Source organism: Pseudophryne corroboree, chromosome 12 (assembly GCF_028390025.1).
Source record: "Pseudophryne corroboree isolate aPseCor3 chromosome 12, aPseCor3.hap2, whole genome shotgun sequence".
Lineage (NCBI taxonomy): Eukaryota > Metazoa > Chordata > Amphibia > Anura > Myobatrachidae > Pseudophryne > Pseudophryne corroboree.
This window is the reverse complement of record NC_086455.1, coordinates 114,137,995-114,154,361: the sequence shown is the minus strand read 5'-3', so window position 1 is coordinate 114,154,361 and position 16,367 is coordinate 114,137,995. Positions and strand designations below refer to the sequence as shown.

The 16,367-nt window shown below is 46.8% G+C and overlaps 1 protein-coding gene across 3 annotated transcripts in view; it reads left to right on the top strand.

Moving 5' to 3' along the window:
- The window catches only part of BAZ1A (bromodomain adjacent to zinc finger domain 1A), a 284,468-nt gene extending 278,200 nt beyond the window's left edge, over positions 1-6,268 (top strand). For all 3 annotated transcript variants that reach the window (XM_063947878.1, XM_063947879.1, XM_063947877.1), the window contains exons 27-28: positions 4,529-4,616; positions 5,392-6,268. In XM_063947878.1, coding sequence (XP_063803948.1) covers positions 4,529-4,616; positions 5,392-5,582 — 279 coding nt within the window. In that variant the 3' untranslated portion in view covers positions 5,583-6,268. The remainder of the gene's footprint in view (positions 1-4,528; positions 4,617-5,391) is intronic.
- Positions 6,269-16,367: the final 10,099 nt, after the last annotated feature.

Genomic DNA, 16,367 nt, shown 5'->3' with positions numbered 1-16,367 from the left:
CTGCACAGGGTGTAGACTCACTTATCATTGCTATAATGGATGTCCTAAATATTCCTGGGAATGAGATAGATGTGCAGCAATCCTCCGTCTCTGCACAGAAAAAGGTGCAGGTCACATTTCCTGACTCAAAGGAACTGGATGATCTTTTCAGGGAGCCATGGGCTACTCCTGACAAGAAATTCCAAGTGTAAAAAAAAAATGGGTGATTCCTTTCCTTTTGCTCATAAGGGGCGAAAGGTCTCTGGGAAACTTCCCCTGCTGTTGATGCGTCAGTATCACGTCTGTCAAAAAAGACAGTACTGCCTGTTCCAGGGGCTACGTCCTTAAAGGAACCCACAGAAAGGAAAAAAAAGAGAGAACCTTAAAATCTATTTATGTTGCAGCAGGGGGCCTCCCAAAGGCCTGTTATTGAAGGTTGTTGGGTGACTCATGCCATACATACTTGGGCTTGTAACCTTCAGGAGGGTCTCACTGGGGATAAGTCCCTGGCTGAGATGGTGATGCCGTTTCAGCACATCCAAGAATCTGCCCGCTTCCTCTGTGATACCATCAAAGGAATTGGCATTATAAATGCCCGTACCTCTACCATGGCGGTTTCTGCATGCAGAGCGTTGTGGTTGCGTCAGTGGGTGGCGGACGCGGAGTCTAAAAGGAGTGTGGAAGCCCTGCCCTTCACAGGTGATTGGCTGTTTGGAGATGAATTAGATACCCGGATTTCAAAGGCTACTGCTGGAAAGTCCACGTACCTACCCTCTGCTGCTCCACCAGCTAGACGTTCTCACACTGGGCCTTCACTGCAGGCCTTTCGGACAGCGCGCTTTAAGGGTAAGGCAAGAGGTGCCTCAAATGTGGCATGAGGCTCCAGAGGTAAGTCAGGTAAACCTGCCACCACCGGGTCTCAGGACCAGAGCGTCAGCTCTGTCTCCTCAAAACCCTCCGCATGACTGTGTCCCTCCGCTCCAGGGGGATCTTATGGTGCGAGCTCGTCTGAGATTCTTCAGGTCTCTTACAAAGGCATCCTGGCAGGAGCTATTCCAAATGGAGCTGATCTCCCAGGGCTACAAACTGGAATTCGAAAGTTCTCTGCATCACAGGTTTTTCAAGTCTGGTTTACCGGCTTCAGAAACCATGCGCCTCACGCTACGGGAGGCCATTCACAAGTTAGCTCAGACCCAGGTCATTGTTCCTGTGCCACTTCAACAACAATGCGAGGGATACTGTCCCAGCCTTTTTGTGGTACCAAAACAGGACGGTTCAGTGAGGCCCATTTTGAACCTCAAAACGTTAAACCCATATCTGCGGGTTTTCCGGTTCAAAATGGAGTCTCTGAGAACAGTGATCTCAGGTCTGGAGGAGGAGGAGTTCTTGGTCTCTCTAGACATAAAGGACGCTTACCTCCATATTCCGATATGGCTGCCTCATCAGGCTTACCTCAGGTTTGCTCTGCTGGAGGAACACTACCAGGCGCTACCCTTCGGCCTATCCACGGCCCCAAGGGTCTTCACTAAAGTAATGGCGGAAATGATGTTCCAACTGAGGATGCAGGAAGTGAACATTGTCCCCTACCTAGACGATATTCTGATCAAAAGCAAGATCAAAGGAACTTCTGCTGGACAGCATTTGCTGCACGACATCCCTGTTGTCACACCACGGTTGGATTCTGAATTTTCAAAAATCCCACCTGGAGCCAACCCAGCGTCTCCAGTTCCTCGGAATGATCCTGGACACGGTGGCTCAGAAGGTCTTCCTTCCTGCAGACAAGGCAAAGGCACTTCAGGAGTTGTTTTGGGCAGTTCTGCAGCCGAACAGGGTCTCTGTACATCTTTGCACCTGTCTGTTGGAAAAGATGGTGGCCTTCTTCGAAGCCATTCAGTTTGACAGATTCCATGACAGGACTTTCCAACTGGAGCTCCTGAAGAAGTGGTCTGGTTCACATCTGCAGTTGCACCAGGTCATAAGTCTCATCAGGCCATGATTTCTCTCCTGTGGTGGTTGCAACCCTCCAACCTCTTGGAGGTGCCGAGCTTTGGGATCCAGGATTGGATTCTCTTGATCACGGACGCGAGCCTTCGGGGCTGTGGAGCTGTCACCCAAGGGGCTTAGTTTCAGGGCAGGTGGTCAAACCTCGAAGCCTGTCTTCCTATAAACATACTGGAATTCAGAACGATATACAATGCTCTGCTGCAGGCTTCTCATCTGCTTCAGGTTCAATCAGACAGTGCCACGGCAGTGGCTTACATCAATCGTCAAGGAGGAACGAAGAGCAGGGCCTGCATGCAGGAGGTATCCAAGATTCTCCTCTGGGCCGAGAGGAATGCAGGGGCGGTGTCAGCCATTTTCATTCCAGGAGTAGACCAGTGGGAGGCAGACTTCCTCGTCACAACCTACACCCAGAAGAGTGAGGTCTCCACCCGCAGGTATTTAGACTGATAACTGATCGGTGGGGCTGTCCTCAGATTGATCTGATGGCCTCTCGGCAACAATCTTCAGTGCGGTTGTTCCAGGACGAGGGACCCTCTGACAGCGGCAGGGGACGCACTGACAACACCATGGGTTTACCTGCTGGTGTACGTGTTTCCTCCGATTCCATTGCTCCCCAGGGTTCTAAAAAGAATCAGAAGAGGGAGTTCAGGCAATTCTCATTGCCCCTGACTGGCCTCGATGGGTTTGGTATACGGATCTTCTGGCCATGGCAATAGAAGACCCCTGGCCCCTACCACTTCGGGAGGATCTTCTTCTGCAGGGACCGTTCATCTTCCTGGACTTAATGGTGCCTTCGTTCAACGGCATGGCGGTTGAGCAGAACCTTCTAGCTGAGAAGGGAGTTCCGGGTAAGGTGTTTACCACCATGATTCAAGCCAAGAAAGCTGTCATGAAGCATTACCACCATATCTGGAAACGATACATCTCCTGGTGTGAGGGCTGAAAATATCCATCTGCGGATTTCAACCTGGGACGCTTTTTGCGTTTCTTACAGGCTGGTGTGGATATGGGCCTAAGGTTGGGCTCCATAAAGGTTCAGATGTCGGCCTTGTCCATTTTCTTTCAGAAGAAATTGGCTGCTTTGTCTGAGGTACAGACGTTCCTGCAGCCTCCTTCTGTGCCGCCCACAGCACCTTGGGATCTACAAGTGGTTCTGACCTTTCTGCTGTCTTCTTGGTTTGAACCTCTGATGTCGGTAGAGGTCAAGTACCTTACGTAGAAGACTGTCATGCTCCTTGCATTGGCTTCCGCCAGGCGCATTTCAGAACTTTGCACTTTGTCCTGTAGGAGTCCCTACCTGGTCTTTCATGAGGACAGAGCGGAACTCGGGACTCAACAATAATTCCTGCCTAAGGTGGTTTCTGCATTCCACCTAAATCAGCTTATTGTGGTTCTGGCATCTTTGGCCACTTCATCAGTTCCTGAGTCCTTGTATGTGGTGCGAGCCCTGAGGATTTGCGTCAAGAGGACTGCTGCTGTCTGAAAATCGTATTCCTTCTTTGTGCTGTATGCTCACAAAAAGGGTCGTCCTGCTTCAAAGCAGTCTATTGACCGTTGGATTAGGCTTACTATTCAAAAGGCCTACGCTTCGGCGGCCTTGCCTATTCCTCGGTCTGTCTAGGCCCACTCTACCAGGTCTGTGGGTTCTTCCTGGGCGGCTGCCGGTGGTGTCTCGGCCTTGCAACTGTGCTGGTTCGCTACCTTGTCGGGGACAAACACGTTTGTAAAGTTCTACAGATTTGATACCCTGGCTACAGAGGATGTCCAGTTTGGACATGCGGTGCTGCAGGCGTCTCAGCATGTTCCCACCCATTCTGGGAGCTTTGGGACGTCCCCATCGTACGAAGTGTCCCCAGTATCCCTTACGGATGATAGAGAAAAGAGGATTTTAATTACTCACCAGTAAATCCTTTTCTCATAGTCCATAAGGTATACTGGGTGCCCGCCTCTGTGCTTTGACCTTCCTGCAAGTTATTGTTCTTGTGTCAAGTTGTTTACATCAGCTGTTACTGTTTCTGGTTCCACTAGCTGTTGCTAGTATGTCTCTGATGTGTGCTGGTTCGTTAATCTCACCACTAGTTGTGTTGACATGTTCCTCCTCTCAAGTAAGTCCATCTCCTTCGGGCGCAGTCTTCCTAGACTGAGCTGTGAGGGAGGGCATAGAGGAGAGGAGCCAGCACACCCGGATGAAGAAATTTAAAGTGCATCGGCGCCTTTGGACCCCATCTATACCCCATTGTACTAAGTGTCCCCAGTATCCCTTATGGACTATGATAAAAGGATTTACCGGTAGGTAATTAAAATCTTATTTGTTTGCGCTTACATTTACAGTCCTATTTACACTGATGCATTGCCAATGACAATTTCTTTATATTTATAATAGATCTTAAATTTAAAAAATAATAATCCTAATATTTTATTTGACTGTACAATGGTTTTAGGATGTGGAATCTATCATAGCATTTTATTACATTGTATTATTGAATTAGCATGTTTGAAACTGACTTCTGCTTATTAAGTATGCTATTTTAAATCATCTTCACAGGTTCCGGATTATTTTGATATTATCCAGAGACCCATTGCCTTAAATATCATCCGTGAAAAAGTGAACAAATGTGAATACAAGTCTGCATGTAAGTGATCACAGAACCAGTTCATATTTATCTCATTAGTGCTCGTCTATCCTGAAATTATGCATTTGAAACCTGCAATAGCACGACATAGGTTCAGTGATCTCTGTGCCACCTATGTTCTTCACAAACTTTCCAAGGATATATGCAGCACAGAAGTTACTGCAAGAACTGGTATCTGCTGAAGAGACAAAGGTCTCGGACCAGGGCTCCAGTTCTACTTCCTGGGAGCTTTTCGGGTTTCGATGTAAGCAAATCAGGATTTGAAACAGCATATGTAGTAATATTTGTAACTAGGTCTGTTGGCATTCTACATTTAAATCTGTAGCTTAGAAAGCCATCTGTTTTAGCCTGTTGATTAAAATGTGTGTAGTAATTTTGCAGAAGTTCCTGTATGTACGTCTTTGATTGCTTTAGGGGGGGATTGACTATCATATACTTATAAATGTTTGATATTGTGGACCTCACGTTTAAGAGAAGAATGTTGCTGTGTTTTTGTGACTGGCATAGAGAGTTCTAGTTTATATAGCCCACAGATTCTTAAATTCGGTCCTTAGGACCCCAAACAGTTCATGTTTTTCAGGTCTCCTCATAGAATTACAAGTGAACTAATTAGTTCCACCTGTGCATCTTTTAAAATGTGCCAGTGAGTAATGAATGCACCTGCCTGGAATACTTGAACTGTTTGGGTTCCTCAGAACAGAGTTTGTGAATCTCTGGTATAGTCATTAGTCAAAGTAACTAGTTCAGGATACTAACGTCTGTCTCTGTCTAACAGCTGAATTTGTAAGAGACGTTGAACTGATGTTTTCCAACTGCTTCGAGTACAACCATGTTGAGAGCAACGAAGCCAAAGCAGGAATCCGCCTGCGGTCCTTTTTCATCAGTGAGGCTCAGAAATTAGATCTGGATGTCTCTACTAGCAATACATATTCGTCTGCTCCAGCCACCAAAAAGTCCCGGATCTGACTTATCTCCAGCCGCTGTAGTAGAGACAATAGAGTTTCGGTGTTCTAATTTACAATCTCTGGTTTCACATATTGTGTTGTCCTGCTGAACTGAATTGCCAAGCAATAATCGAAGGCTGTCCACTTGATGAGAAAGCACTGATTCTTAACAATTCAGCACTGCAAAAGCAGGAAAGAACTACTTAATAAGGTCCAAGCCACATACATGTATGTTATGTTGTTATATATGTATATCAGATTATGAGCTGACTGTTTAACTGCTGTGAGTTTTTTCTCAATTTTTTTTCTATTTGCTGTAGTTCTTATGCTTGAAAGTTACTGTTGATATCAATGACAAAAAGCAGCCATACATGAACAACACTACTTGAGTGAATAGACTGGGGTATATTTTTGAGGGATGGACTATACACACTGAGAGTATTTTGAAAATTCTAGTTATTTATCTAGCATTCAAAGGAATGTGTGAATTATTTTGTTTTTGTATTTATGAATATTTTGTATCCGAAGTTTAACTAAACTATATTTCTTATGTAAAACTATTTTCCACTTCAAAATCCAAATAAGTTGTTTCTACATTTTCTATGTGATAGACTTTTGAGGGCTCTTGCAGGTATAATTACACAGTGATCACCATTAATTTATATGCAGACGGCTGTGTAAAAAGTAATAAAAATTGTTTCCTCTTTTTTTTTTTTCTGTCCTATTTATTCAAAGTTCTTTGTAAAACAGTTGTAATTTTTCCATATTTTTAAGATTGAGGGGCAGATGTATTAACCTGGAGAAGGCATAAGGAAGTGATAAACCAGTGATATGTGCAAGGTGATAAAGGCAGCAGCCAATCAGCTCCTAACTGTTCATTTACATATTGGAGCGGATTGGCTGGTGCCTTTATCACCTTGCACATATCACTTGTTTATCACTTCCTTATGCCTTCTCCAGGTTAATGCATCTGCCGTTATGTTCTGTGATATTATTTTGTAAAAGATGTTATATTTAGTTGGTAGTAAATACGAGTAGTTGAATCATTGTAGGCTACTGTATGTCTATAATGAGCGGAGAACATACTCTACCACTGTAACTGCATTGCAGACGGAGCCACCTTTCCGACCCTATGTTGTGAAAGATGGCACATGAGATAAGAAAGACTGGGGCAGATGTATTAACCTGGAGAAGGCATAAGGAAGTGATAAACCAGTGATATGTGCAAGGTGATAAAGGCACCAGCCAATCAGATCCTAACTGTTAATTTACATAATGGAGCGGATTGGCTGGTTCCTTTATCACCTTGCACATATCACTGGTTTATCACTTCCTTATGCCTTCTCCAGGTTAATACATCTGCCCCAGTATCTTGTGCGCATGCACCATCTTTCTGAAGTACTTTCTAGGAAGGTGGTGGTGCTGCTGAAAGACAGCTGTATGGATGGGGATTGGCGGAGAAGGGGCGCAACGCTGCACTATACCTTCCCCCACCCCTAATTTAAAATACATTCCAACACACACTATATAGCGCCTGGCGGTACATTCATACATACACAAATGCAAGAGGGCCAATTAGGCCAGGCTTAAACAAACTGAGAGCGGCAGATTCAATTATGTGAAGATGTCACTGGAATTGGGACCTGGTGGTAGATTCTCCTTGAAGCTTATGGAGGTCATGCTGAAGCTGCTTAGACAGTGACACGTGCACGTAGTGTTTTAAGCAAGTCTACGATGTGTCCTACCCTAATGTGCATTTAATCATTAATTGTGTGTATATTAAGATTTTGCATGTTTTTTTTTTTTTATCAGAGTCAATTCAGGATACAGATCTATTGCCATTGAGCACATGATGAGTTGGGGCCGTTGGTTATCCAGCCGCCGGAATATTTCCTGTAATCAAAGGGCCCCATCAATTCAAGTCCTCTGTTAGGAAGTGGTAGTTACATATTATGTATAACGGAGTGTTATTGATATTAATTGACATCTCTTCCTTGAGGCAGGATTGATTTATAATGCCTATCTAACGGATTATTGAGGCGGCTACAAAAGAGTAACACAGCATTACTGACCATCTGGTTACTCAATAGTGTGATATCAATGTGTATTTAAACACTTCTTAACACCACCATAATTGTATACATAAATGAACATTTAGTGGCATGTAATCCGTTTACTCCCAAGGGCAGAATCTAATCCAGGGGGTTTAGATTAGATGTTAGAACACTGAATTGGCCGAACACACTGCAAACAGAATGCAACACTGCTGCCATTCACCAGCAACAGTTACTGTATACTGTTATATGTTGGGAATATCAATAAATGCAATATTGCTGTAACTACACCAGACAAGCACAACAGCACATCTTAAGGTGGGTACACACTAGGTGATACTTTAATGCTGGAGATGAATGACTAAATCGTTGAACAATATAGCGTCCAACGATACAGCGCGTATACACTGAACTATACCATTCACTGACGTCACCGCCGGCATTCCCGGACATGGATCTCAGCCCGACATTGACGGGATTGAGCTGCATGTCCACTCAGTACTGGTGATTGCTGAACGACGTGTTGGAGCGCACATCGTTCACCAATAATACCCCATACACACTGGACGATAGAAGCCTAAAAATAAACAATAACTACATTTATATCGTTTATTTTTTGGGTTGAAATCGCCTAGCGTATACCTGGCTTTACTGAGAGATACTATTGTGCTGTCTTAGCAATTCATGTGTATATTAAATCTTGTTTTATCTTAATGTACATTTAATCATTTGTACCAGCAGACACCCAACTGACTTTTCAAACAATTGAATATCCCCACTGAATGCAACATTATTGCCAGTCACCAGCAACAGTTAAGGGGGGTACTCACGGGAGAGATGTGTGCTGAGCGATCTTAACACAGACCGCTCAGCACACATCTCTCACCCCGCTCAGCACAGCGCGATGTGCTGAGCGAGGGGGAAAGCCGACGGGGGGCCGCTCACTTCACACAACGGTGAAGTGAGCGACCCGCTAGATTGAGCCTGCATGCAGGCTCAATCTAGCATCGGCGATAGCGATGCTCGGGGCCGCGCATCGCTATCGCTGGAGGGCATACACACGGCAGATCCGTGCTTAAAATCTAAGCAATCTAGCAAGATTGCTTAGATTTTAAGCACGGATCTCTCCGTGTGTACCCCCCTTTACTGTATACTCTTACATGTGGGGAATGTCAATGAATGCAATAGGGTAATTGTAACTACATCAGAAAAGTATAACAGCACATCTTACTGAGAAATACTATTGTGCTGTCTCCTCAGTAATTCATATGTATATTAAATCATGATTACCACCTTGGAGAAGTTATCCCCCAAATAAAACAAATTCTAAGAAGGTGTCATCATCTGCTGATTTGACTCCTACGGGATTTATTAATAAATAAACACAGGTAAAAAAAAATCTACTGCTGGTTCATAACCTATAGAGCCAACATAGACACAAATACACAATTACTGACTGTACAGTATCTTCAGCCTTCAACCGGGAACACACAGACTAGGACACTACAAAGACAGTAATTAAAAAGTCAATACCAGTTGTCCCAATTTTCAATATAGCTTTATTTATTATACTGTCATAGATTACCAACATAGATCAGTCTTGTTATGATATAGCACCAAATATTGTAAGGGACTGAATTTGTGGACTTTGTTTTTTTTTTATCAACACTTTTTTTCTTCAAACTTCCTTACATATGTTTGTATATATGTTAATCACCTCTGATTTTTAATCTCTATATTTCACTGTGTCTTTGCCGGGATACGGTCATTAGGTCGACAACAGTGAGGTCGACAGTCATTAGGTCGACCACTATTGGTCGACATGGAAAAAGGTCGACAAGTTTTTACACATTTTTAATTTTTTTGGAACTTTTTCATACTTTACGATCCACGTGCACTACGATTGGGTATAGTAACCTGTGCCAAGCGCAGTGAGGCACCTTGCTGAAGCATGGCGAGCAAACCGAGCCATGCGAGAGGATACGGTGCACTGATTGGGGTTCCCAGTCACTCTACGGAGAAAACGACACAAAAAAAAGTTTTAAAAAAAAAAGCTCATGTTGACCTAATGACCCATACCCGTCTTTGACCATAAATTGGGATACTCTTTTATAAAGAAGCAATAAAAGCTAAGTTTTATAAAAATACATTTTCTCTTGCATCCATAAGGGATATTGGGAGACTTAGTATGATGGGTATAGACTGGGTCCAAAGGAACCGGTGCACTTTAAATTTCTTCACTGGGTGTGCTGGCTCCTCCCCTCTATGCCCCCTCCCACAGGCAGTTTAGAAAAAAGTACCCTCAGGAGAGGATGCACATCTCTGAGCTCCAGAGAGTTTTCTTCAATTTCTTTTAAACTTATTATTTTCGGTATGCTGTTTGGGAAACCGCATGCCTGCACCGTGGGAGTTAGGGGCGGTCACCGGCCTTGTGAGGTGTCAGAGCCGCTTCCCTGCTGCAGGACCACCGTCAAGAGAGGTTGGTTGTTCAGCGGGGCACTGCGCCTTAGCTGTCGCAATCGCAGCACACCGCATGCCCCTAACATATGCTTGAAGGTGATGACTGGTGAGTACAAGCCGGAGGCCCCAGCTCATGGTGCGGCTAAACACGGGGCGTGACATACGGGACCCACCTGGGGGCGGACCCACTAGAGCCCCCCACCTGTGTAGACTGGCTATCTTTGGCTTGAACTAGCACTTGTGTGATGTTTTTAAGCAACATAGCAGACATTGCCAGTATAAAAATCTCTATAGCTCCGGTGCCATTGGGGGGTGGCGGAGCTACCTCAGAGCGGGACCAGCTGCGCCTTCCTCTGCTTAATGCAGCAGCAAGCACAGCTCCTCCTGACTCACAAGACACGCTGGAAAACTGGTACAGGGTGTAGCAAAGGGGGAGAGCCGCTATTGTACACATTCTGTGTCCTATACAGGACAGACATCATTAGTTTTCACTGTGATATAGTAAGCTGACAGCCTCACTGGGGCTGTATAGCTGGGGTGTGCTGGTCTCTCTCTCGCCTCTCACATACAGTACGGGCAGGCTTGCTAAGTATTACGGTCGTGTGTATGTTATTGCGATTACTGTGAGCGTGGGTAAACACAAACTATGCAGTGTATGCCACACCAGATTCTCTCCTTTATCATCTGATTCTGTTTCATATAAACAATGCAGCCAATCTTCACGCTCACTGAAGGGGCTATGGGAGAGGGACCAGAGCCATCCTGGTTAGGGACTCTTAATACTATGATGTCTGATATGTCATCACAACTCACTGCTAATGTTCAGAAAACTCAGCTACTACAACATGCTGTTGCAGACTTAACTGCTAGGACCGATGTTACACAGCCCCACCTCCCTAACTCAGGACCACAAAAACGTGGTTTACCTGTTCTGCTCTCGGATTCAGATGAGGAAATAAAGGCGGATGGGCAGGACTTGGATCCTGTTAGTGGGGATTCCGCTTCTGCTCTGTATTGAACCCCTCACTCTGGTTATACGGGATGTGTTAAAGCTCCCTCTAGAGGACGCTGCGTCACAGCAGTTGTTTTTTCTTTACACAAAACAAGCCTAATGTCACTTTCCCTGATTCTGCAGAGTTAGATGACCTATTTAAATTAGCCTGGAAAAATCCGGACAAAGAATGGCAAGTGTCAAAAAGATTTTTGCACACTTTCCCATTTGCTCCTGAAGGTAGGAAATTCTGGGACGAGCCCCTGGGAGCTGTCGTCTCTGTCTCTCGACTATCAAAAAAGGCGGTGCTGCCTGCCCCAGGCCCTTTTACCATAAAGGACCCTGGGGACAGAGACTAAACTAAAGTCTACCTACACAGCAGCAGGTGTATCGTAAAAGCCAGTCATAGCGGGTTGCTGGATGACCCATGCCATACATACGTGGGCTACTCCGATTCAGGAGGGCCTCTCTGGGGATATGCCTCTGGTCACTATGGTGACTCTCCTGAAGCACATTCAGGACACTGCATGCGTCCTGTGTGACTCGCTCAAGGAAATAGGCAATATTAATGCTAGGATGCCTGCCATGGCAATGTTGGCGCGCAGGGCCTTGTGGTTGCGCAGAATCCAAACGTAGTGTGGAATGCCTCCCCTTTTCTGGGAAATGGCTCTTTGGTGTCGAGTACGTGGATTTCCAAAGTCACTGCAGGGAAATCTACATTTCTCCCCTCTGGGGCCCCGCCGGCTAGGCATTCCTACCCGGGGCCGTCTGTTCAGTCCTTTCAGTCTAACAGATTTTGATCTAGGGCCAGGGGTACCTACAATGCGAATAGCGGCGCCAGAGGTAAGACAAAAAGTCCTGCAAACACCGGTTCTCAGGAACAGAACGCCAGTTTTGCTTCCACTAAGTTCTCAGCATGACTGTGCCCACTCACCCTGAGGGGATCTCGAGGTGGGAGCTCAACTGCGTCACTTCAGCCGCATCTAGGAGCTTTCCTGCAGGATACCTGGGTCAGGGACCTCATTTATCAGGGCTGCAAGCTGAAGTTCGACAGTGCTCCCAAACGCTTTTTCAAATCAAGCTTACCAGCTTTGGAGGATACGCAAGTTAAGTTGCAACAGGCCATGCAAAAGTTGGTCCAGTCCCCACGTCTATGTTCCAGTACCAATACCACAACGAGGCAGGGATTATTACTCCAACCTGTTTGTGGTACCGAAGCCGGACGGTTCGGTAAGGCCCATTTTGAATCTAAAGTTCTTGAACCCTTACTTAAAGGTGTTCAAGTTCAAAATTGAATCCTTGAGAGCAGTGATTGTGGGCCCGGAAGAACAGGATTTCATGGTTTACTTGGATATCAAGGATGCCTTCCTTCATATTCCTATTTGGCCACCTCATCAGGCTTATCTGAGGTTTGCCCTGCTGGACGACCACTACCAATTCCAGGCACTGCCCTTCGGCCTGTCCACAGCTCCGAGGGTATTCACAAAGGTAATGGCGGAAATGATGTTCCGGGTCCAGGGGGTCAATGTTGTCCCTTACCTGGACGATCTTCTGATAAAAGCAAGATCAAGGGAGCTTTTATTGCTCCATATCGACCGCACTTTCCAGCTTCGGTCACACCATGGGTGGATTCTCAATTTACAGAAGTCCCACCTGGAGCCAACTCAGCGGTTCCTGTTCCTGGGGTTGTTACTGGATACTGTGGCCCAGAAGGTGTTCCTCCCGGAGGACAAAGCAAGAACACTTCAGGAGATAGTCCGCATGGTGCTCCGACCTGCTCGAGTATCCATCCATCTCTGCATAAGATTGTTGGGGAAGATGGTCGCCTCATATGAGGCGATCCAATATGGGAGGTTCCATGCCAGAACATTTCAATTGGATCTCCTGAGCAAGTGATCCGGATCACATCTACAGATGCTGCGGATGATACAGCCATCACCTCAGGCCAAGATTTCCCTCCTGTGGTGGCTGCAGTCCTCCAATCTCTTGCAAGGCCAGAGCTTCGGGATTCAGGATTGGATTCTCCTCACAACGGGTGCGAGTCTTAGAGGATGGGGAGCGGTCACCCAAGGGGCGCAGTTCCAGGGCTGGTGGTCAGCCCACGAAGCCCTCCTTCCGATCAACATTCTGGAACTTCGGGCGATCTACAATGTTCTGCTTCAGGCCTCTCCTCTGCTCAAGGATCACGCAATCCAAGTACAGTCGGACAACGCCACAGCAGTGGTGTACATCAGTCGGCAAGGAGGGACAAAAAGCAGAGTCTGTATGCGAGAGGTGTCAAAGATACTACTCTGGGCGGAAAGAAATGCAAGCGCAATGTCGGCGGGAGTGGACAACTGGAAAGCGACATAATGGCTTCTGGACTCAACAAGAAGCTTCACTGGTATTGCTCTTGAACCAGGGACCCTCAGGCGAGGGCAGTAGATGCACTGACGTCGCCTTGGCCTTACCGGTTTCCTCCGAGGGCAGTAGATTCACTGACGTCGCCTTGGCCTTACCGGTTTCCTCCGATTCCGTTGCTCCCAAGGGTGCTCAAGCCAATCAGAAATTAAGGTGTCCAGGCAATTCTGATTGCCCCAGATTTGGCCTTGGAGGTTGGACATGTCCGTTGAAGATCCTTGGCCTCTACCACTAAGAAGAGATCTTTTCTCTGACGTCCTAGTGGATGCTGGGAACTCCGTAAAGGACCATGGGGAATAGACGGGCTCCGCAGGAGACTGGGCACTCTAAGAAAGAATTAGGACTACTGGTGTGCACTGGCTCCTCCCTCTATGCCCCTCCTCCAGACCTCAGTTAGAATCTTTGCCCGGCTCGAGCTGGTTGCACACTAGGGGCTCTCCTGAGCTTCTAGAAAAGAAAGTAGTTATTAGGTTTTTTATTTTCAGTGAGATCTGCTGGCAACAGACTCACTGCTACGAGGGACTTAGGGGAGAGAAGCGAACCTACCTGCTTGCAGCTAGCTTGGGCTTCTAGGCTACTGGACACCATTAGCTCCAGAGGGATCGAACACAGGCCCAGCCTCGGTCGTCCGGAGCCGCGCCGCCGTCCCCCTTGTAGAGCCAGAAGCAAGAAGAACGTCCTGGAAATCGGCGGCTGAAGACTCCGGTCTTCATTAAGGTAGCGCACAGCACTGCAGCTGTGCGCCATTGCTCCCTATGCACACCACATACTCCGGTCACTGATGGGTGCAGGGCACTGGGGGTGGGGCGCCCTGGGCTGCAATTAGAGTACCTTACTTTGTCAAAAAAGCACATAATATAGTCTAATAAACTATATATGTGCAAAAATCCCCTGCCATAATATTAATATAAGAGCGGGAGAAGCCCGCCGAAAAAGGGGCGGGGCTATCTCCCTCAGCACATTGGCGCCATTGCCTCTTTACAGCTCCGCTGGAAGACAGCTCCCCAGGCTCTCCCTTGCAGTTTCCAGGCTCAAAGGGTAAAAAAGAGAGGGGGGGGGCACTAAATTTAGGCACAAAACTGTATTGTATAGCTGCTATAGGGAAAATCACTTTCTGTAATAGTGTAAATCCCTGTTTATATAGCGCTGTGGTGTGTGCTGGCATACTCTCTCTCTGTCTCCCCAAAGGACTTGGTGGGGTCCTCAGTCAGAGCATTCCCTGTGTGTGTGTCGGTACGGCTGTGTCGACATGTTTGATGAGGAGGCTTATGTGGAGGCGGAGCAGGTGCCGATAAATGTGATGTCACCCCCTGTGGGGTCGACACCAGAGTGGATGGATATGTGGAAGGTTTTACACGACAGTGTCAACTCCTTACATAAAAGGTTCGATGACATAACAGCTGTGGGACAGCCGGCTTCTCAGCCAGTGCCTGCCCAGGCGTCTCAAAGGCCATCAGGGGCTCAAAAACGCCCGCTACCTCAGATGGCAGACACAGATGTCGACACGGAGTCTGACTCCAGTGTCGACGATGACCAGACTAATGTACATTCCACTAGGGCCATCCGTTGCATGATTACGGCAATGATAAATGTGTTGCACATTTCTGACATTAACCCAGGTACCACTAAAAAGGGTATTATGTTTGGGGAGAAAAAGCAACCAGTGACTTTTCCCCCATCTGATGAGTTGAAAGACAGGTTACGTTGGGAGACATCCCCGAGGGTGGATAAAGCGCTCACACGCTTGTCAAAAAAGGTGGCACTGTCGTCTCAGGATACGGCCGCCTTAAAGGAGCCTGCGGATAGAAAGCAGGAGGCTATCCTGAAGTCTGTGTATACACACTCAGGCACTATACTGAGACCTGCTATTGCTTCAGCATGGATGTGCAGTGCTGCAGCAGCGTGGTCTGATTCCCTGGACAGGGACACTATATTGCTAACCATAGAGCATATTAAAGACGTAGTCTTATATATGAGAGATGCACAGAGGGATATTTGCCGGCTGGCATCTAGAATTAATGCAATGTCCATTTCTGCCAGGAGAGTATTATGGACTTGGCAGTGGACAGGTGATGCGGATTCTAAAAGGCACATGGAGGTTTTGCCTTACAAGGGTGAGGAATTGTTTGGGGATGGTCTCTCGGACCTCGTTTCCACAGCAACAGCTGGGAAGTCGACATTTTTACCTCAGGTTCCCTCACAGCCTAAGAAAGCACCGTACTATCAGGTACAGTCCTTTCGGCCCCAGAAAGGCAAGCGGGTTAAAGGCGCGTCCTTTCTGCCCAGAGGCAGGGGTAGAGGGAAAAAGCTGCACCATACAGCCAGTTCCCAAGAACAAAAATCCTCCCCTGCTTCCACTAAATCCACCGCATGACGGTGGGGCTCCACTGGTGGAGCCAGGGGGCCCATCTCCGGATCTTCAGCGACCGGTGGGTTCGCTCACAGGTGGATCCCTGGGTTCTACAAGTGGTATCTCAGGGATACAAGCTGGAATTCGAGACGTCTCCCCCTCGCCGTTACCTCAAATCAGCCTTGCCAACTACTCCCCAGGACAGGGAGGTAGTGCTGGCGGCAATTCACAAGCTGTACCTCCAGCAGGTGATAATAAAAGTTCCCCTCCTTCAACAGGGACGGGGTTACTATTCCACAATGTTTGGGGTACCGAAACCAGACGGTTCGGTGAGACCCATTCTAAATTTTAAATCCTTGAACACTTATATAAGGAAGTTCAAGTTCAAAATGGAATCGCTCAGGGCGGTTATTGCAAGCCTGGAAGAGGGGGATTACATGGTATCACTGGACATCAAGGATGCTTACCTGCATGTCCCCATTTACCCACCTCACCAGGTGTACCTCTGTTTTGTGGTACAGGACTGCCATTACCAATTCCAGACGTTGCCGT